At 38.1% G+C, this 22,969-nt stretch overlaps 2 protein-coding genes and 1 non-coding gene across 4 annotated transcripts; 2 read left to right on the forward strand and 1 right to left on the reverse strand.

Moving 5' to 3' along the window:
* Positions 1-1,376: 1,376 nt before the first annotated feature.
* Positions 1,377-9,983, forward strand: LOC131783841 (T-box transcription factor TBX15-like). Of its 2 annotated transcripts, none has more exons than XM_059100617.2 (8): positions 1,377-1,571; positions 3,111-3,273; positions 5,387-5,488; positions 6,200-6,371; positions 6,602-6,769; positions 8,699-8,763; positions 9,203-9,309; positions 9,601-9,983. In XM_059100617.2, exons 2-8 carry the CDS (start codon positions 3,137-3,139, stop codon positions 9,981-9,983), a joined length of 1,134 nt encoding a protein of 377 aa, XP_058956600.1. In that variant the 5' UTR covers positions 1,377-1,571; positions 3,111-3,136. The 2 variants fall into 2 exon arrangements, with proteins under 2 accessions (XP_058956600.1, XP_058956599.2); XM_059100616.2 differs by lacking the exon at positions 1,377-1,571 and adding an exon at positions 2,613-3,020.
* Trnap-cgg (transfer RNA proline (anticodon CGG)) lies at positions 5,657-5,729 on the forward strand. Its single transcript has one exon. It is a non-coding gene; the product is annotated as a tRNA-Pro (tRNA).
* Positions 9,984-10,245: 262 nt separating the features above from the next.
* Positions 10,246-12,828, reverse strand: LOC131783842 (prolactin-releasing peptide receptor). The gene is made up of 3 exons (XM_059100618.2): positions 12,601-12,828; positions 11,845-12,234; positions 10,246-11,166 (listed from the first exon to the last, which is right to left on the reverse strand). Exons 2-3 carry the CDS (start codon positions 12,196-12,198, stop codon positions 10,504-10,506), a joined length of 1,017 nt encoding a protein of 338 aa, XP_058956601.2. The 5' UTR covers positions 12,199-12,234; positions 12,601-12,828; the 3' UTR covers positions 10,246-10,503.
* Between the last annotated feature and the right edge of the window lie 10,141 nt (positions 12,829-22,969).

Consider the following 22,969-nt stretch of genomic DNA (forward strand, 5'->3'; position numbering starts at 1 on the left):
TTAATATTTGTCTTTCTTGCGACGTAAAGCTGTTTATAATCCTTACCTAAGAATCACGATAAATCCCATGAGCTACTGACACGGTCATTCTTGGGGAGTTTCATCTATTGATCTACTCACACACATGCAACAATCATAACCAACTTCAGGGGCTCCTTCCAAAACAGAGTTAAAACTAAAGTATTTGTGCTCGAGGTGGCAGCTCCTTCATATCGCGTCCTGGCTTTTGCATGTACTCCGTTCCAAATAAGATCGGATTTATTTTTAAAAAAAGTTGATTAACCCATTAGTGTGAGCTTGTGAGATTCTTAAATCTTCTTCTGGCCCCCTCTGCGCAGTCAATAAGAAAGTAATCAATAATAGACCATAAAATGCCGAAAGGTCTAACGACGTCGGGAAAATCTATTAGAAGTATTTATAGACTAATTAGAACAAAAAATGCTATCTTTGTGCTGAAATAATCCGTCAGTTGACCGTTTTACAAGCTTGGTGAAAACAAAATGGACAAGACAGCATGAAGCAAGCTCGGGGAAGGTATTACCGTAGTGCAGATTAAAGCCAGCCTAAGGCCCTTATGAGCCGGAAGCTAAGATTACAGTTACAGTTGCTTTTATAAATATAAATTACTGAACAGATTGTTAGTGAGTTTAGCCTAAGATGATTGAAATATGAATTCTTGACACAGCATTGTAATGATATAAGTTAAGGGAAGATTTGGGATCAAATCAAAAGATTCAAATGCAGGTGCGATTTAACGAGGCTCATCGAGGATTCATCGAAATCTTAATACTGTTGTGCCGAAAAATTTTGATTGCGATCTCAGTTCACAGAACCGTAATGTTTACCGGGTCTGTACTCAAAGGAGTGCTCGCTAAACGAATTGTTCGACTAAAGCTTTCTAAGCAGACCCAGCCTTCATGGCACCGAGTAATGCAAAGAATTGTAACTCTGAAATCAAGGATATCTGACGTAGAAAAAGGAGCTTTCACAGTGACGAAGGAAAATATTCTTTAGCCATTAATCGAGTGTGTTGTTCGCCGCAGACTAATCCATGTCTCGAAGGAAATGATTACTCTCAGAAAAGGAACATTTGAGCATAAAAGACTCATTCAATAACTTCTGACCATTGTCAACAACATTTTCTGCGTTGTTAATGATATAAAAAGGTGTAAATTAAAAATAAGTAATAATTCTTATGGCTAAAGTAAACTTTACTTTACACGATTTCTCCCAGAAGGTAAATTTGCCACTTTCATAATTATGTTACAGTTAAGATCAAGGGAACGATTTTGTCATCAAGTTTGGGGTCCGCATCAGTTCTATAACTCTATATTATCCTACGAGAACTAATCTTGTGACGTTATGCCGATCACAAGTTACATTCTACTTAAGCAATGATGGGCATTAGTCTCACACTGTATCATTTTCAAGCAATCTTTTAACCCTAATCCAACCCCTTAGGAAATTCAGATTATTTCTAAATGTTTACTTTGTATAAGATTTATTTCAGGAAACATTTAATCGACTGTCTACGAAGCGAAGAAGTTTGCCGAAGAACGAATCGAAAAACGGTAGGTTACAACCAATTCACAAAGAAGGGTATTGTGCTTTTGCAACATACTGAGATACTAAAAATTTTGAGAATCTGTAATTTTCCGTTTATCAAGGTCCCATTTACCTGTGAGAAAAGGGTTTTTGTTTTCTCTGCATTGTTCAAACAAATGACAAGAAACATCTGCTTGTTTCATCGTATTTACCAGTACCGACCAACCGCGCAAGTTTACTCATGGAGCACGCAATGTTATCTAAGCCACTTGTGCTCTGCAATAATATTTTGAAAGCGGACTAAATGGAGAGAGCGTGTTGAAAAGAGGTTTTTGCAAGGGTAAATCGACCCCGTCAACAATTTGGCACTTTATTTTACACGCGCCAGACCATTACATTGTCTATTATCACTCGAAAGGACAGCGTATAACCCCAAAATTAATAACCTCAATCGTTACTTTCGCCGACAACAACAATACCGCCGGAGGCAATCACGACAGACCAGGACTAATTGAGCACAAAATTTGAACCACATCAGTATGTTTTGGATTCATTTTCCTGTAAAAAAATAATCACAGGTGGCTCTGAACGTGAACAAAGGTCTAAGCAAGTGAGATGTTTGATCAAAGATCTTCTGTAAAGGGACTGTACCTTCGCGCCAAAGATCACATGGAAAAACGTTTAGAAAAACTGTACCCGCTAAATAGCGCAGCCTAGCGGGTAATCAGGAAAAAATGACTAGAATAGCAAAGAAATGATTTCATTTCTGTTTGCTGCAATAAGCGTCTAGAATAATAAAATCCAATACTTACAGGAAAAGACTCTGTAGGTGAATAACAAATTTTGGGTTTCCAGCGGTTATTTTAGCGGGATAACAGCTTGTTCACAAGTGTTGTTTTCAAATTATCGCTTAGCCGGTTGTCTGACATCGCGGGACAGTATTTCGTCAATTTTCGTGGAAGGTTCTGGTTAGTCGATATTTTTTAGCTAATTACACTAAACACCGGAAACTTCACGCTGAAGGACTTGCTCGATGATTGGATAAAAGCCGTGCGATAACAAGCTCATATTCCCACGCTCCCGTGGTGGATAAGTCGGCGCGTTTGATGGCGGCTATGTGGCTCGTCACAGGAGCATACTCTGGTATTTCCGAGGAGAGTGATGACTGTGGTATATAATAAATCTAATTATCACTGTTAATTGATATAATCGACAGATAGCCTCCATCATAAATTACACATCTTGTAAAGTCGTTTTCACTCCAGACTCAACTATCTGTGCAGCTTTACAAGACAAATCACAGTTTTAAACTGTCATGCACCAAACAGTATCACACGCTAATGGAAATCTCTCCTCGCGAGCGAACGCCTTCTCTGTCGAATCGTTGATATCCTCAGAACACACAAACCAACAGACATCGATTACAAGAATGGCTGCTTCCACAGGACGCAGATCACCCGAGAGCGGAGAGCACGGTGAGTTTCTCCACCGCAATCGGGTGGTCGAACTCACACACATTTCCATTTGCTCCTCCATCACTTTATTTCTTACCTTCCCTTTCTCAGATCCAGCGACTGAAGCGTTAGGATCAATGCAGGCCATGCAGAGCCGAGTGGGTTCTACAGAAACACTGGAATGCGAAGATATCGTTATTGAACTCCAGATGCGTGATTTATGGCAGCGTTTCTTTGAGTTGGGAACCGAAATGATAATTACCAAAGCAGGCAGGTAGGATAATAACCACTATTTAAGTCTCTTCTATCTCTATGAAGTGAACCTAAAAATGCATCGACACAAGGCTCCTTTTACGTTACAAATATCGTGCAGTATTTGTGATGAAGTCCCTCAGTCAGACAATGCGTCTAGAAGAAATGATTCAACGGTGAATGAATTTCTCATGTCTTGCTGTTGTGCGTTTTCCGCGTTGCCGTTCTAAAGTTTCGAATGCTTTGGCAACGCCAGGTCGCGAACAGGAAAGATTCACAGTAACTCCTAAAGGAGGTACAGATTCCTCTAAAATTTACCGTTTTTTGTCTTCATTCATTTAAATAAACAACCATGCAGCAGCTTTTGATACTGACGGAAACGACTGAGACAAGGAAGACCACTGAAATCCGGGCGTAAAATTCCATGCCCTTGGCATTCCAATGTGGGCGTTCTTTGAGAAAAAACCTATGATTTACATTGTCACACTAAATGATAATAGAAAAGCTAGTGACAGGATTCTACATGGACACTGCCCGGAACTCCGTTGGTAGAAAAGTAAAGATATCAGTATTTGTTGATCGCTTAAGACTAGAAAATCAGAGGAAAATTCTCAGGGTTATAAACAACTGATAAGTGAGCTAAGCTCTTCCGTTGTTCACACTTCTGGTTTCTGTATCTTTGCGCTGTCACTTGAGCTATGAAATTAAGCTTTTAAAATTAAATGGTACAAAATTGCCATAAAAAGTCAGTTCCACCCTATAGAGCCTTGGCCTGTATCTTTGCGTGATCAACCTACGTTGTTTTTCGGATAGCCAAAGCAGAGACGAGATTGAAATGAAACGCATGCAGCGAGCATGTATTATTTTCCATTATTCCCTGGCTTACGAGTTGATTGAAAGTCATCAACAGAGGTCGTGGTTTTGAAATGTTATCCAAACTATGGGAAGTTCTGCTCACAAGACGAACGTATCGCCCAGTGTCCGATTGAGCAAAAGATCTATCGAAATGTAACAAATGTGTTACCAGGAGAAAGGAATGAATAATCGCGAAATGTGAAACCGAACATCTTTAATCGAAATATTTGGTTTTTTTTGTCCCGAGTTTTCCTTTCTTTTAGCCGTTTTCTGCAGTTTAGTGTCATTTTTTTAGTATTTGCTCGTTTCCTAGAATAAAATCTTGTGATGTGCTCTGATCAAGTCTGTTAAATTTCAAATAGGTATCGTATTTTAAGCGTCCAGTCAAAATTGTTCCCTAAATTGTCAGATTGAAAACTGACGCGCTAATATCTGTTGTGGTCTTTTTTTAGTCTTTATCAGTGACAATTTAACTTGATGAAAACATCGCTCTGACGATTGGAGTACTTAACTCTTCAAAGAAGCTGTTACACCTCAAATTTAGGAATGATAACCTCAAATTCATTAGAACAGATCTGGTGTAGAAAATTTCTCATCCAGTGGAATGAACTCTTACGATGTTTGAAATGCCACTCATCTAAGTTCCTTAGCGTCCTACCGAAAATTTTTTTTGCACCCGTCTTGCATCAAATGCGATCTGGCTTTCAAGGCACTTGGCACGGATTATCCAAATTAATTAAAAGGGTGGCCACGGCGAAGGTTATCCAGAATGATTGAAGTACTAAACATCCTACAAAACAGGAAAAAAGCTGTTCTAATTAAATTCGGTTGAAGGGTCGTTTAGCTGTCCAAGGAAGGAACGTCACGTCAAATAAGATTACCCAGATGTTTTGTGAAGGTAGAGCGAAACATCTGCACGAGGAATGTTTTGAGTCACATCTATGTTAGATGTCGAACCCGTTTTGGGCATGAAGTCAGTTTTGATACTTTGCTTCATCACCGATTTCAGATTTTCTCCACAGTCGCGAATTAAATCGTATACGTATACACGTTCCCATTTCAACAAATAAATGAATGAATAGATAAGAGATTGAATGAATCAGTGAATGACGAACGAGAAAATGATTGAATGAGTGAAGAAATAAAGACCGAGAAAATAATAAAAGACCTTTAGACTTGAATAGTTAATATGATATTCATCCTAAAAAACCTTACTGAATTTTCTCTTAATATATCTAGCTCAAATGAATGTTAATTGCTGTTGTAATTTTCTGTGCAAGGCGCATGTTTCCCGCCATCCGAGTCAAAGTTTCCGGACTGGATCCCAAAAGCTACTACATGCTCATGATGGACATAGTACCGCTGGACAACAAACGTTACAGGTGAGGACGATGATAAGCGTAAGACTCGAATCCAAGAACATGATCTAACAAAGTACTCACAGGATCCTTGATTGAACGATGCTACAATTAGAAACAAGAGAGATGGTAAGATCCGAACAGCAGGACGCGTGTCATATGAACTTCGTAATAAACCACGCTCACCGTGGAGTCTCTGTGGCTCAGTGGTAGAGCATCGAAACGCGGAATCCGAAGGTCTGAGGTTCGATTCCTCATGGGGACTCAGAATTTTTTCTTTGTCCCACGCTCGTGACAAAACGAAAAAAACTTCTTTCTTTATGCTACAATTGTTCAAAGATTTCCCTCGTGACATTGTTTTTGGGTCCGTTGGTTTTCTGCGACATAGAAAATTACCCTACAAAGAAACTGTGTGACAATAATTCGCCACAATGGGCAAATATTATGGCGGTAAAGCTCACTAAAGGATGGTGTAGAATGAATTTCATTTACGAGGAGGAAATTGTCAACTTGAAAAGTTGAGGCTGAATTTTCGAGACGCAGTAACCTTTACGGAGCCTTTTTAATCTGTTCAAAGACAAATTGATCTAATCACCATTTATCGCTGATATAAGCCGTGAGCAAACTTAACAGCAAAGCACACTACAACAGGAATGACACAAACAATATTTATCAGTAATTTTGTCGCGAGTTCCTTCATTGAGGGTTACGTTATATGATTCATTTAACTCACAGGTATGCATACCACAGTTCCAAATGGGTTGTAGCGGGAAATGCGGACGCGCCGATGCCAGGCCGGGTGTATATTCACCCGGATTCTCCCGCGCTTGGCGAGGAGTGGATGAGACAAGTAGTGTCATTTGATAAAGTCAAACTGACCAATAACGAGCTGGATCAACAAGGACATGTGAGTGGATTTATGCAGTTTGTCGGTACTGTCGCTGTATCATTTGATGATACTTTATTAAACTGTTCGGATCAGTGTTAAAATGGTGAACGGTTAAAATGGAAACTCTTCCCGCCTGCGTACAACCATTTGTGTGCCCACATAACAATAATTGTATTAGCTTTCATCAGGAGGAAAGAAGACCCTTAAAGTTCGAGTTTAAACTTAACAATGCCTTTCTCCATTTTAAGATCATACTTCACTCCATGCACAAATATCAACCAAGAATTCACATAATAAAGAAGAAAGATACCTCAGACACGGTTGCTGTGGACGTAGAGAAGCCGTCTTCCTTGAGGAAGACGTTCGTCTTTCCTGATACCGTTTTTACGACGGTTACCGCGTATCAGAATCAACAGGTACCGTATATCAAGCATTGTTCCCAACACCCATTAGTTTGTATAAAGCTTATACAGTTTACCGAGTGTGGGTTTCGTGCTTTACGCCAGTCAATGATTAGTGTCTTCAAATTGGAAAGTAGTTTGATTCCCGCTGATGGCTTTGGCAGTGGCTATACCTAAAAATGGGACTTTTCGTACAGCTGATAGATACAAACAGCACAAATACAGCATTGACAGATTACATTCTCGGCAAAATGCTATCATTTACCAGTTTTTTTCTTTTTTTGAGGCAATGCAAGCAATCGAGAATGCTATAATTTATAAATGTGTATTTGATTCTTGTTTTAATCATTTATTTCGGTCATGTCGTTTTCGCGAAAGCATTTTTATATTGTTTAGGAAAGTTAAACAATGTTTTTAGAACGATGTATTTTGTGGTGGTAGCACCAAAAAGGTGTCAAAATCCATCAGGGTGTAAATTTAACATCTACAACAACAACAACGTGTTTATCGCTTCATCGTTTTGGTCGATTTTCAAAGGCAACATTGGCTAAAATAAAATAGCGACGGCTGACGTCCCAAAGTAGGCTGTATTGAGTTTGTTAGTCTTCATTAGCTTTTTCTTCAAGCTTTTAATCTAATATCCTTGTACACCATCAATTTGGAACTGAACAGAAATTGTCTGAAAATAAGATTTAAATGATTTTCTGAAGGATTATCTTAAAAAGCCCTGCTTTTTATTCTCACAAACAAACAAAATCAGTTTCATCGGAAAGGCGATTTGATAGGTCAAAGACTTGAAAGTCCGCATTTGTCCCTATCGGTTTCGTCTCGTCAAAACTTCTGTTTTTCCCATTAGAAGGTTAATTCGTGTGTGTGGGCAGATGTTCTAAGAACAAGACTCCTTCATCGTTTGCCTTTGAGACGTACCGTGTTATTTCATTCATAACTTTGATTCTGGTTGCCAATCGCTTTCCTATATGTTATGATGTCTTTTTGCGATATTAGAGTGGTGGCATTATTAACCGTTGCACTTGGGGCGACTATCAATAGTATTAAACGTGGTGAAAGCATCAAAACAACACTCCAGTAAAGACTTAAAGGGTGTTTTCCTTTGATCAGGCGCTAACAGTATGTTTTTATAATTCACTTTCGGTAAATATATCCCGGCTGGAGTAATTTCAATTCTCGTCCGGTCGCTTAAGCGTTGATTACTCCATCGATGTAACGATAATGCGCACGGCTCCTTTGATCTGGGGAAGTATTTTACATTAATTTTGTTAATGGCCTCAATTAGGACTTATTTTTCCTTTTGCCGCCGTATTTAAGAGACAATAGAAGTATTTTTATGATGTTGTTTGGTGAATAAACGACATGTTATTTGCTTAATTCACGAACCCTAAAACGACAATCATTTTTATACTCGATATTTTCCTAAAAACGGTCTTTTTCTCGAAGGCATCAAGAAGAAGCCGTTTGAATTAAAAATACTAATTTCTCACATTTTTCATTGGCCCATGGTGCTTCCTTTTTTATATATATTTCTTTGCGGATAAAAATAGGAAAAAATACAAGGAAAAAACTCGGAAAGAACCCTTTACTCAGAAAAACACAGGTAGCATATTGGGAAAGATACAGTATGAGTAGTCTTTCAGCTCTACAAAAATTCACTTCCATTTTATTTTATATATATATATTTATATATCACTTTTTTCATCCATGAACTGAAACAAGATACGGGTTATGACAGCTTTGACTTAGAATTTCTTTTATTTTCTTTTTAGCCAAAGAACTCTAAATTTGCTAAACTTTACCTCGTCTGTCTGTAGGACTGTTTCGGTAAATGGATTAATTAAAGAGATTTGTGACAAATAACATTACATTAAATTGCATTTTTTTAGGTTTACTTTGTGCGTAAATCTGACTGGAGATTTCGTTCTATTCCAGATAACTCGATTGAAGATTGACAGTAATCCTTTTGCAAAAGGATTTAGAGACTCGGGCCGAGTCAGGTGAGTAACAAGACTTGTACTTAAATTGCCACAAATATTTCAGTTGGGTATAAGAATAGGTTGCCTAAAAATTTTGTGTTGACAAGATCAGCCACAAACCTGTATGAAGCGGTCTCCAACGGGGAATAGCGGGATGACCTCTTAATAAAAAAAACGATACACAACGCCCCTTCATGTCAAAATTGATTACTCAATGTACAGAATGTCGCTTAAAAATACTACTTACTTTGATTTTGGGGAAGAAACATGGATTTAAAATTACTTTATAGATTATTTTTATAGTTCCGCTATAAGTGACCGTTGGATACAGGTGGAAAATAATGCAAAAAGGCTGGGTGACCTCTTAATTGAAGGTCCATTTACCAACTTGGATATGCTTTGATATTGTGCAAAATCGATTAAAAAGAAGTTTTTATTTATTGTGTTTTTATATAAACAGGGATCCAATGGAAGAGATAATGCAAGCTTATTCATACTTTAGACCAACCGCAGGAAGAACTTTACATTATTCAAACTTCAGGGGAAGAGATGAACAGCTTAGTTCCGGTGAGTCGACAGTATTTGGATCTCTTCTCCTTATATCGATCTGGTGGTTGCGTTTTTAAAACTGACCAATTCACAGTTTATTCCTTCCCATGACAAAAAACTCAGATCCCGATTGAAAAAAATGCCTCTTTAAAAGGTGTTTCTTTTACCTCCATTAAAGGCACGACTACAATCAGGAGATAACGGCAAGGAGTGTGTCTTCCGATTGCCCTTTCGACCACATTCAGAGCCGCATTGATATGCTCTCGTCATGTTTATCTCTTTATTTTTATTATTTTTCCTTTTGGGCAGATCAAGGTTCTTGTTCCCCGCATGCATCAGTCCCTGTACCATCTCCTTATCAGAGTGTTCCTCTAAGTCCTACGATGCCGCCTCAGACACCAACATGTCATTCAAATACTGCTTTCTCTGCCTTCAATGCGTGCTTATCGTCATTACCGCACGGCGCCATGTTACCTACTCAGTATCATGTGACACCCTACTGTTCCGCCACAGAAACGTACGGCCACATGCTCCACACAGCGGTGTCACCGTTTTCCACCCGCGAACCCAATGCTGTGGTCAGCCAATCAGATACGGGCATCCCACTTAGCCCAATTGTTACTCATCAGGCGAGTGGCTTTCAAGGAAATACGTATGCTTCTCCACATGCGTTCACGACACATACAATGTGAATTTCACGAGTCCTTATTTTCGTTGTGTACTTTTGATTTAAAAAGGTATTTTAGAAATCATCAGTTAGTTCGCTTGATATTGAACAAGCATCGATAATTCGAAATATTTTTTATGAGACAGTTGGAATAGTTCACCAGACTGATATCAGGTGTAAATATTGTAAGTTAAATCATTATAACAAGAAATTGTTACAGTTTCTTAGGTTACCGGCAGAACCTTTTAAAAATTCAAAGACAATTATTTGTGAATATGAATATCAGAATAAACCATATGTTGATTTTTGTAGTTTGGAATATCAGTAAGGATTATTTTTGATGCTGGGTGGAAGAGAGGAACCCAAAAAATTTTGCCCTTTTATTTGTTCAGTCAGCGAGCTTACTAAAACTTGGAAAATGATATTTATCTAGAAATATTCTTCTTGAAATGGACCGGTCCCACATCTTACTTCAGACAAATTCTTCCGAGTATCTCCTTATCTTCGATGTCCGTTTTCTTTCAGAATTCAGACAACTCGAAATGTCATATGCCCGTGGTTGTTTTTGTTCTTTCAGCGGCGTGGTGCGTTCCTTGTTGGTTCTCATGCCACGGTCTTACATGACATTGTGAACAACTGCTGGGCCGGGTTTTCGCGCGGCAACAACAACCTTTAAACTGGCAGATCATTCTAAAAATTTCAGCTCTAAACTCGCTGTTAAGCGCAATATGACAAATGGGGTTAATAAGAGAATATGACATCATCATGCAAAAAATGAACGTCCCTTTTACTGACAAAGGACTAACGATATCATCAGATCCCAAAATCCACGCCAAGCTGTGCTGATAAAAAGGATACAGAAAACAAAGGAATAATAGAACCTCTATGACTAAGATGCGAGCCGCTCTTTTATTCCTCCGATGGCGATTTTGCGAGCTTTGGGAAACATCCGATGGGCTTATTACGGAGTCTCTGCGCAACTTCAGAATGATCTTTATGTACGCTACCGTGAAAAATACCCCAGGAAGCCATTGTGTTCCTATGATAAGCAGCAGGAGCGTTACCTTTATCCAGAAATCTGTAGCCACAACACCACAACTACGTTTATCATCTATTTTCGTGTCAATCGATAAGGCAAACCAGACACTAGTGAGTAACCCTAAGACCCACGAAAGGACCACAGCGCCCTTGGCAATATTTATAGTCATCTGTAAGAGAAAAATGAAACCAAAGATTGACTAAGAATTGAAACTACCGTCACCATTTTAATAAGCCCCCCTCCACTCTAATACCCTCCCCCTCTGTGAAAAACCCCTCTTTGATTAATCTCTCTCTAATAAGCCACCTCCTTCAAGCACAAAAAGTCGGAAGGTAATTGATGTAATGTTCTTCATCCGTGATCTCGGTAGCGTCTCACTAAAAAATATGCTTGTATGCGAGTATGTTTTATTAATTACTACATCTAGACGACGAGAGATTATAGGCGACAACTCAAAATAACGATAATTAATCGCATTTTGAGTAAATTGTTAATAGGCCCCTCTCCCCTCTCTGACAATTTTCCCCTCTAGGTGGGGGGGAGGGGGGTCTTATCGTTAACGATATTAGGCGTCAGTTTCAATCGCAGCCTAGTGGCTGAGAAAGATAGAACATGGAATCGTGATACTCATTAGAATAAACGCTAATAAACGAGGTAGCCGTTTTGAGATCATGTACTGTGCGCAAAAATGTCAATTCTTTTAATTTTTTAAGCCCTTTATGAATGTTTAATTTGATGGCAATTTTTTAATAAAGATTCTCACAATATTTCTCTTTCATCAAATGAAGATGTCAAATCATCACTTTGAGAACTTTGATAATTAATAATTAATTTTATTGTAATTTACCTGTTTTTTCAGCGGGTGTACTACAGCCTGAAATCGTTCCAAGCTCATAAGCATTAAAGTTATTATGGAAACCGTTAAACTGCTCTGGACGATCATGAATATCCCTTTACAACCAGCACTTCCTAATAACCTCGGCCATTCGCCTTGCGAGGAATAATCCAAATAAACAGGTACAAACACGATGATGCGTAACACGTCACCCACAGCTAAGTTCAGGTTGAACAGATTGGCAACGTTGGCGATTCTCCCCTTTCGCAAAATCACCGCAAATAAAAGGAGATTTCCAAGGGCCCCGAACACAAAGACGTTAGATAGCCACGTTACTCGTATGATATGGCCAGTTGAGGAATTCATTTCGCCGAAAACTGAAGGTCTGCTCTTTTTTTACACCTGCAATGTAATTTTGAAATTTTAGAAGTCTTGGCTTGACTTGGTAAATATCAATATTCCTCTGAATAATACTCTTTTGCTTTCACAATACTCGCTTTTTCGCGTTAGTAAGTCTTCCTTTTTTTGAACCAACCCAAAATGCAAAAGACGTCCTTATAAGCCTTGAAGACTAAAGGTCGGAGATTTCAGTTCACGTCGTTTCAGTCACGTAGCAGAAGATGACTTTGTTACGAAATCGCTCTTCAGTACTCGTTTGTTAAAAGGTTCTCGGTGAACTTTGTATTGTATCTCTAGGCTTTCTTCTAATTTCCTTGAAAATAACGTCCTCGCTCATAACAAGACTTTCAGCGTAGTTTGGTAACTCACCTTGACGCGAATCTCAGATAAAAAACCACGAACGAAATCTTTAGTCACAAGATGAGTTCGCTCCTTCTCTCACGTTCACAGGCTTGTTATCTTTTTGTATTTCAACTCGGAAATGGAAATTTTGTGTTCTAACAACACTCCCTACAATTCTAATTGCTACAGCGGCGAATGATGATTGTTTGTAATCAATTTTTCCTGATCTCTGTTCCAATGCAAAGAGGCTCGTGATTGTGTTTGACTGCAAATGCATCACAGTTTAATTTCATTCGTTTTATAATGAGGTCTAAATCAAACAGATTGGTGGTCGAGTTTCTACGTGTGGCAGATATGTCAATATTGTTTTCACAACTGAACTTACCTGAAGAAAATTATACGCTCGTCATTGGTTCCTGTTGCATTGAGATAATTTGACAAATAAAACAATGGAGAAAAAACAGAACCTGGTGTGAATTTAAAGTCAGTCGCGTCATCAAAAAATTGGCCATAACATTGAAAACAGAATTAACAAAAAACCTTCCCACGTAACTTTATTTTCAAATTTGTTTCAGTTTTATGATCTAGTTCATTTTTTATGAAGGTATTAGTGCTCTGCATATCGAAGGTTGCATTTTATAAATAGCAGTGCCATTATATATTTCACCGAGCAATAAACATTAATTCATAATTACAATTTTTGGTCCCTTTATGATCTACCTGCCGAGGAAGTAATTAAAGGAACTGTTGGTCACCACGTGAATAATCATTGCCAAAACGAGACACCATTTATCCCAAGTTGTAATCACATTTCTTAATTTATTTTTCGAGTAAGTATGATTTATTTTTTTCTTAATTACAACTGAAGAAAGAGAAGAGGTGTAGAAAATATAATTGTAAAGCGTAAAAAAAAAAAGAACTTGATGAGGAGCCTTGTTATAAATAACGAGCGTCCCTTAGGGCAGGTCTTTTATTTTGATGGGAATATCTCTTGTTTTCCCAAGGCTTCCTCTCAATCTTACAATTTCAATATCAAACGCAAAGCCTGATAAACATCTATTACTTTATGTACGTAAGAGCCACTCCGTAAAATGTTGACTTTCCTACGTATATTTATTGTGCGCGATAATAACTACGACCACAGTACCGGTTCTAGATTTAATTTAAAAATTCATAAAGGCCAGATAAGAAAATAAAATGCCTTTAGTTGATATTTGACATCTCTGGAATCCATATACAGCTATATTTACAGTATGAATATCAACCATTATTTTTTCAGGTCACCGACAGATTTCTATATATATTGCATTATGTATTTGCGTTTGCAGTTAATTTTTCAGCGTAGAAAAATACCGCAGATAATAACAGCATCTGAAAACAAGAATTAAGGGATAAAACTGTCTCAAAGATAATGGTATCACATTGGACCGAGAGCTGTTTTAACTATTAAGTTTACTGCAGCATACATGTTCCTGTATTCCTTTTTTGGTATTCCAGTTCCAATATCCCAACCACAAAGCAAAATTTTTCATGTGAAGGTGCTATGTATGAGCTGTTCTCCTTTATGAAGTGTGTCATACGAACTGCTTTCATCCTTTCAATCATCTTGTGAGATGTCTTCTTTCGTAGCAGTCCAGCAGGTTTTCTGCCTTCTCGTGTCTGTTGGGCTATAATCAGGAGGCGGGATCAAATTAATATGAGCGAGAGTTCCTCTTCTCCTTGGGCTATAACGTCCAAGTTCTCCTACTTTTTCATCCAAATCCTGCTCGCCGGTAGAGGTCTTAGCACTCAGTCGGCTTATGACTGCCAAACCCAGAGAAACGTGACCAACTGCTTTAAATTTACCCGACAGCTTGGTGCTTTGCATTAAATCCACGTTGGTCTTCGATGACTGTAAGTTGTAGGGATTACCACGCTTCGGCTTTGGTGATAATGGAGCTGTAGGAACATACTGCGTTGGACTCAAAAGCGATCCTGAGTCACCGTGACTAAAACTATTAGGAAAAAGAAGATTTGCAAGGCTATCCTGACTAAAATCACTCAGAGATCTCCCCCTAGTTTTAGGAATTATATCAACAGTATCGACAGCTGCATCATCGTCTTCAAGGGACGTTTCCTTGTCATTTTCTTCTGTCTGAATTTTTATTTCCTGGTTAAATCCCTCGTGTAAAGGATCGTTCTCATTCAAGACTTGTGGGGTACAAGATTTTAAGTTTTCATCTGTTTTCCTACGACTATTTTCATTAGGGCTGCTGTGGGTTCTTCGAAAGAGCACTTTCTCCGGCACCGAAAGAAAACATGTTTTGCTTTCCTTCACAGAGATGTCGTGACTACTTTGAGAGCCAACACTAACATCATTTGATATGGCCGTGTTGGCCCACTGCGAAATAGTTTCTGGCGATTTTGCTCTTCTTAAGGGAATAGGACTTTTGGACACAATGGGAGGAAGTTTAGAGGTGAATTGTGACGAGCAACCAGAATTGCGTCGAGGAAAATCTGAGGGAATTCCACGCGCGTGCTCTGATCCTCTGCGCCTGCAGGATCTTGGAGACAAAAATAACTTGAAACCGGCATCGAGAGTCTCTCTTGTTCTCCTTAAGTCGAGCAGTTCCCGCTGAAGTTGTTTTTCCTCTTTTTCATACCTTGATAGCTGCTGACAGAGCGTGCGATCTGCCGCCTGGTTTAACTTCTGTGCACGATTGTCGCTCTCAGTTATTGTTAAGGAGCCACTTCTCTTCTTTCGGTTTGACTCACTCATTTTTTTAACCTGTGGATTTGACAATAAGCTTCAATTTCAAAACAACTTCACCTAGATAGACGGAAATCAAAGAGAAATTTGAATGAAAACAAGATATTCCGCTCAAATAAAAGAAGAGAGAGGTAGGTCAAGAACTTAGGAGGTGGTTTTCGGCTTCATTTACTTTATCAACTTATTATTATTATTATTATTATTATTAGTATTATTATTATTAACGAATAATACACCACATATTTACAAGACTACCCTTTAATTGTAACTTGACGAGAAAGAAAAAAAAAGGAACGAACTAAATGACCCTTACGACGAAGAAAACTGATTTAACCAGAACATGAGCAAATTTGAAAAAAAGATAACGTAAAGTAGAGCAAGTTTATACAACGTTTTATTATATTTTTTGTGCATCTGCGTATTCACGCACACGTCGGTATTTTAACACTTGTTGATTAGTCTTTTCGTCCATCTTCCGTGTCCTTTTCAGCTTTGCCAAATCTGTATCCTTGCCTTCTCTAAGGATAACATGTTATTTCATATTTGCATGTTATGTAATATTTTAAAAAGCCCACTCAGATTTATGAATATTTCTTCTCTAAATGATCCGTACAGTTCGACTGTGCACACTTTACTCGAGACTTTTTGTTGAACACCAAAGCAGACCGCGACCGCTGTCTACAACTCAGTTTGATTTTCATGATCAGAAAGAGGCTGATGAAAGTGCAAACATGAGGTTGGTATCTCGGTGAAGTCAATTCATTACAGAGTCTGTTGGTAGATTCAAACGAATGAATGACTAATTACAAAAGGAATTAGTCTGACCAGAATAAATAAAGAACCACGTTGCAATGCATAGTACCCTTTGCAAATCTCAATTGACAAACAGACGTCCCCAGTACACTAATCTCCCTTAACGTTTTCGCCCTGTACGTGTACAGTTGTACAGCTAAATAGCTAAGAGAAACGTCAGGCATTCAAACAATTCTTAAACAGTGTTGACCACTTTAGCGATGGATAACAATATCAAGCTTTTAACCAAGGTGAAGAAATTAAAACATAAAGGAAACGATCCATCTTCATGAATCAAGTAATACACAAGTTAATTACTTAGTAATTTCAGCCGTCAGTGCAGAACATTGATCCTAGATTCCATCATTTTGGGTTTCTATCAAAGTTTCCTTGTTCGTTAAGTTGATATTGCGAGTCAACTTTCGGAAGCGAGCAGCAGCCGCAGTCAGTACTTTAATCACGTTATGATTGATATGAATGGCACAGTACTTAAAACCATTCAATCAAGGCATATGAACCATGGATTTAGATTATTAAAAACAATTCTTTCTACATTCACCTGTAAATACTTGACTAAGGCGTCAACGACATTTGGTTCTCCAACTGAAGTCGATATGAACAGTATCTCGCGGTTTTAAATGGTCTTATATGCTACATGGTACATAACAAAGATAATTACTAACTATACGACGAAATTATTTGTGTCGTCAGATTCTGGGACAAAAGAAGCTCTCAGTCTGGGTCTGTTGTTTACAAAGAATTGTTATTTAAATAAGGTTTTGGTGCATTTGTAAATGCTCTAAATTTTCTTCTTTTTCGTTACCCAAGTTTTCACGAGTCGTCCGCTTTGCCATTTTGGGATTCTGTCACCTGACGCCTTGTGACATCAACCCTAGCTATCTGTACACAGGTTAAACGTTATAATTGATTTAAAGTTCAGTCAGCATCATTACGTTCTACGTTAGTAATCATTTTAAAACTTTCTTTTGAAAAAATTGTACTAAAATTATTAGACCTCTGGAGGCGTCTTATTACTCAGAGGCAATTAAGATCAGCCTACTAAAAAGAAAGCATTCAAGTCTTCCAATATAATTGTACGGGTGTGACGGCAATTAGAAAAGACTGGTAATCGCTGTTCCTGGGAATGAATGAAGACAAAACGAGCGCTTTCTTTGATGGGGCCAACGCAATGTCAATTTAGCTGAATTAGAACTGAAGTGATATATTCAAAGGATTCTCGACTTTAATTGTCACATAGCTGCTAAAATAAAGTACTTTAGATAAATGGGAATTTGTCGAACTCAATTTTAACTTAATAAGCTAAGCAAAAAAATATTTTTTTTGCACAAGAAAACAACAAAATTGTTGAAGAGGTTGTTAAGTCGCCCATACATGCTACTTCTTCTTTCTCCAGATGGACTAATTAAAAATGATAAAGCCGCATTTCCTGTAGTCCTCTTTGAATGATTTCATCTTAAAAATATTCTTTACGTGCTCCACCGACTTTGATTAACATCAGAGACATATTGTCACGAAAGCTAAAGAGGTTACAAATGGTTTTGATATCAGCCTGTGGACACCGCATCAAAGCTCCTCTTGTCAGTGCTTATTGACTTCTTTTTTTACACAGGAGAAAAATATTCCATACTGAACTCTAACGAACGGTACGTAATGCATTAGGGAAGGATTAAGTTTTAAATCGACCTCACCTGGTTTTCTTTGCACTCTACTATTGAGTAAATTTTTTTAAATCAAGTAAGTATAATTTTTTATTGCATAGCGGTGACATTTCAGACCATTGGCCCCTAAAAATAAACCATCAAATTATCAAATGGCGGTATACACAGTTAGACTCGCCAGTGAGAGGGTTAATTACTTGTTAGTTGGTCCAGCTCAGATTTACCAACCTGTATACTTACTTTTTTATTGCATGGCGGTGGGGAATCAGGATAAGGCTTACAAATTGGAAATTGCATACGAGCGACGAAATGCAGTTTTATCAGTAAACAAGAACACTCGGTACAATGATGGATATTCCCTTTGATGGAAACAACACAGATGATTACGTTATTTTCCTTACTGAAACTTTGCTAAAAGATTTTAAATTGTTCGTTTCTTGGTTTTGTTTTGTTTTTGTTTGTATTTGGTTTCTGGAGGTGACGATGAAAGTTCTTACGATTTTGGATTATAGAATGTTACGTAACCACGTAAACTTGCAGAGAATTCATTGTCAAAGGCCGGGAACTTGAAGACCTTTGGTGGTTGGAGACCTTATCGCCTCCAAAATGCTGCAGCACACGTGGCGTTGAAATCTTAGTCAGGAGATATATCAAGTGCTCAATGCTGGCCACCCACACTATGTAAAGTCGTGCAAAATTGGAGAGGAAAGACGAACTTTCACCATAACCAGTGGAAAAATACAAAATTAGGAAAAAGGAAGCGTTGATTTCAAAATGGTCTGCATGGGATTGCTGTGGTAATCTTTCATGTCATAAAAGTGTACAAAGATAATCGTAAATTGAATTAAAGTTTAATAATGTTTTGGTGTTTTAGATAAGTGTAATAAACAGTCTTATCACCGTCACCCGATGTAGCAGCAAAGCCTAGTTAGAGGTAATATCCATCTATCATTCGCGACAGAACAGATACAGATGAAGTGGTGGCACTGATAAAATTATATTTAGCCTCTTCTTCCGGCCCATTATCACCGCTAGTGATAATCTCTTCCAGGGCTACACCTTCGCACTTGTCTAAAGCAACATACGCGTTCGGAGCGAGCCAATAAGTCTCGGACCAATCGAAATTAATAACTGCCGGGGGATTATTGATGCCAATATGTTATGTTGCGCATTTGCGCGCTCGTATTAGGAAACGTATTCTTAACCTAAATTCACGACAAACTCGATAATCTGCAGCAGGTATTTGAATATAACATTATCGATGACGTCCCTTCAAATTAGAACGCTCAATTACTACACAGAGGCAAAACTAAACAAGAGTTTAAAAAAGAAAACATCAACAGATCTAACACCCGTAGTGATCTCTCTGGGTGTTCCTACATCAGGAATAAGGCGCTCTTTGATTAGTTGCAGATCAATTACCACTTTACCTGTGCAAATCTGTTCTCACTAAGGCTTCCGAGTCAAAATTAAATGATGTAATAACGGTGAACTTCAAATAAGTTTTTTTGGGCGGCTGGGTATGTTTTTCGAAGTCTTCTGCAACGTAAGATTTCAGACCACTGGCCCCAAAAAATAAAGCATCAAATTATCAAATGGCGGCATGCACAGTTAGACTCGCCAGTGAGAGGGTTAATTACTTGTTATTTAGTCCAGCTATTTGCCATCCTGTATACTTACTTGATTTTTTAGTACTTGAACTCGTCCAAGGGAGATGTGATTAACTCGAGAAGAGCTACATCATTCCTTAGAAAGAAATGACCGGCACAGTTCATTCGAGGAAAGCAAAACCTATTACATAGTAATCAGTCTTCGTTTACGATAATTGTATGCCTTCTGTTTGTTTCTAAAGATGGTTTATCCTTGACGAACTGGCCGGATTCTCTAAAGATGTCTTTGTTCTATAAAGTTATTATTATAGCCTCGCGGGAACCAATACCCGATCGATCATGCTTCAGTTTTGACATCCAGGCACTCCCAGTTTAGGAAAATGACATCAAAAATCCTTTAATTGATCTCAATATTGAAATTGAAATGGAAAACAACCGATTTGCACATTCATTTAGATAATTATTTGTCTCCTGTCTCTCTTTCTACTAAAATTAAAACGATCTCTCTTTTAATTTCACAATTGCGCGATTTTTTAGTTAAAATCCCATCAACTGACCAAAACTAATAACGAAATAATAATTTGTTTTCCAGGGTAGGCCAACAAAGCAGGGAAAGCTTTTCGCGGCCGACAGCTTAAACCCGTAGTTTTTAACAAAATTACCGCCTTGATCGAATCGCTAAGTGTTCAAGAGAAAATATTGCATTTCCACTTGCTGTACCTTATCAACCAAGGGAAAGTTTTAAGAATACAGGTAATGATTTTTGAAAGCGCATCACCCGCTTAACACTAATAAACAAAAGAGTTGACTGACTCAAATAATTCATGTTGATGCCTTATTTGAACAAGGCTTATTCGCCGAATGCCCTTGGTAAATGCACATGTAGGTTCAAATGATAAACAACTGTTTTTGTAAGATTTTTCTGAGTAAACTTCACTTAAATAAGAAACCTGCGATAGGCTTAAGGAAAGTGTGCTGGCGAAATGATATCAAACGCGAGGGAAATCTTTGCGTTGGAGAATTGATGCAAAGGAAGAGGTGAAACAAAAACTACGTACGATAAGAAGTCGGAACATTAAAATAGAATTAGAAATTGGATGGGGAAGAGGAAGTAGTAAACGTGAACGGTCTTATTATTCAATCAGCCTGGTGTTTTCTCTTCTCAAATTACGACCTAGCCGGACTATATGCCAGTTTCATATTTTGGATCCAATTAGGAAAAGTCAGCAGATGTGCAACTGGTTAATCAACGTTTTGACTTCCTCGAAGATGAATTATTGAATGCAAAATCTTGCAGAAGAAATCTCTATGACGCTGATTCGTTAATGAGGCGAAATTGAATTCTTGACCTATGATAGTCAGACGGCTGTTGAACCCACAGTTTCCGCTCCAAACATCTCGAAGAATCTACAGTTTAACCTGAACTGATAAAGGAAAGCACTCTTTTTTGCTTGCTGGCCGCCGCTGACACGAACTTCAAAGAGGGTTAAGCAAGACGCGGCTGTCGCTCTCTTGTTTCCCTATAAACCCGAAGTTACGTTGGGATGTAATTTAGAACCCAGCAAGTGGGTCGTTATCAGATTTTGTCGTTATCTTAAATATTAAAATCAATTGTTGGAAGCTGTGGACAGCTTTTCAGATGATAGAGTTAACATACCATTAGTCTGTATTGTGAGATTCATTGTTAATTGCATTTTGGTAAATTGTTAGTTATATATCTAACCAAACCCTCTGACCTCGCACGAACTCATAATCAGAGACGCTACAGTATCCCTAATGGCATGGCATTCGTATTATGCTATAAGCGATTGGCCATATGTACTAGAGATTTATAGCACAATAAAACAACCTACGTTCCCTCAATGAGCAAAATTTAAGTGGTTCGTAAAACTCTCGCTTAGTGAGTCGAGTATTCCTATGAAATGTCGAGTAGTTTTTGCTCAGCGTATCCACATGGAAAAATTTTATTACTATTATTATGTTATTACCATTAAGGCTTTTTTCAGCGACAAACATGGGGTAGTTTCGATTGCGTTGAGATCATGATCCTAGTTCTCATCAAACCTGTGAAATGGCACGAAAAACCAATCAAAGCGCTCGATTAAAGATCGGTTACAATGCAGCTAACGTAACTAAACAGCCGCGGTAGGTTCTCTGAAAAGTAACTCACGTAGAAAACTGAGAAGAAGTTGCGGCATGCTGTTCGTGAGTTGAAACCGGAAAATAGTCATCGAAACTGGATTGCTCAATAAGATGCCGTTCTCACCACACATAGTTATAGTACTATAACGGCCATTGCCATTTTCAATTTCATGGGTTAAGCATACGTGCTTATATGAAAAGATTCAAATCGACCTAATGATGACCTGCGACAAATGGAAGTTGCCAGAGGCTGGCTGTTTAGTCGTCTGTTTGTATACATTGCTTTTATCTCAATCGTTATGTAGATAGCCCCATGTGGAGTGCTACCGCTGGTTTTTGTTGTTTTAACCGCTGGATACTGATTCACACACACAGAGCGTGTGCACTATGAGTTTAATCAAATACTGTCAAATCCCTAGGGTTACAAGGCAGAAAATAAAGCAGGATATGCGAAATTAAATAAATCTGACAAGGCTTGTGAATGGCAATTAGAAAATTAACTGGTCCTCGGAATATTGATCGCTATTTTTCATGTTGATCATGGCAGTGTCAACTACAGGTGCCTTCATTTTGAGTCGGTAGCGTGTCATATGTGTATCATTACAAGCCAGCATTGAGTTGCAATTTAATAAAATAAACCTATGTCAGTTCAATGTACACTCAATAACAAAGCAATTCTTAATTGATTGATGAAAATATATGAAACATTAGTTCAATAGCTAACGTCGTCTTGGTAATGGACAGTTGCGAGAATAATAATTAATTGATTTTAATCCATTGTGAGCTTCTCTTTGATCTGTGGTAAAAAGCGCACCCATAATTTGGGCCGTCGAAGGCAAAATATGAAGATTGTGATTTGTTTTATACTCAGAGCAGAGCTGGGTATATTCTTTGAGACTGATTTAGAAGGTCGCAAATTGAGACGAACGTTGCAGCCAAGTCTATTTGACTGTCAGTACTGTTTGAATTAAAAAGACAAAAATAAATTCTTAAAGGAGCTGCGAAGGATCCATTAAAATGTTTTCTAAAGCCAGGCTAGATGTACGTCTACAAAAGACTGTTTTGTGTCCTTTTCAACTAAGCTTTGTTTATTGTTTAACTGTATTGTGTGGTTATTTAATTGCCTGCCTCAATGGACTAAAACCTGTAAAGCGCGAAACAATACTTGATTAATCCAATAAAGCATCGTTTGCACGAAGCATTGTTGGGCAAAATGTTCGTGTTATAGGAAACATAATCTTTCTTTGGAAGAAGCAGGGGATTAAAGCTAGAATAAACTAGACAGTTGTAAATATCTCCCTACGCAGATCACATCCCAGCTGTTAATTAATTGTTAAATTCATTTGACAACCCTACTTCCGAGCATTAAAAAAATACCTTCGCGTATTACAAAATAAGAATGGTAAAAATTTGCACCTTTTTTC

The sequence above is a fragment of the Pocillopora verrucosa genome, chromosome 9 (assembly GCF_036669915.1).
Source record: "Pocillopora verrucosa isolate sample1 chromosome 9, ASM3666991v2, whole genome shotgun sequence".
Taxonomy (NCBI): Eukaryota; Metazoa; Cnidaria; class Anthozoa; order Scleractinia; family Pocilloporidae; genus Pocillopora; species Pocillopora verrucosa.

Coding starts and splice junctions, on each gene's coding strand:
- LOC131783842 (XM_059100618.2), bottom strand. CDS start 12,198: ATGAATTCCTCAACTGGCCATATCATACGAGTAACGTGGCTATCTAAC. Junction 11,167..11,844: donor TACACCCGCTGAAAAAACAG/GTAAATTACAAT, acceptor TTTCTCTTACAG/ATGACTATAAATATTGCCAA.
- LOC131783841 (XM_059100616.2), top strand. CDS start 2,861: ATGCACCAAACAGTATCACACGCTAATGGAAATCTCTCCTCGCGAGCG. Junction 3,021..3,110: donor ACCCGAGAGCGGAGAGCACG/GTGAGTTTCTCC, acceptor TCCCTTTCTCAG/ATCCAGCGACTGAAGCGTTA. Junction 8,764..9,202: donor AGAGACTCGGGCCGAGTCAG/GTGAGTAACAAG, acceptor TTATATAAACAG/GGATCCAATGGAAGAGATAA.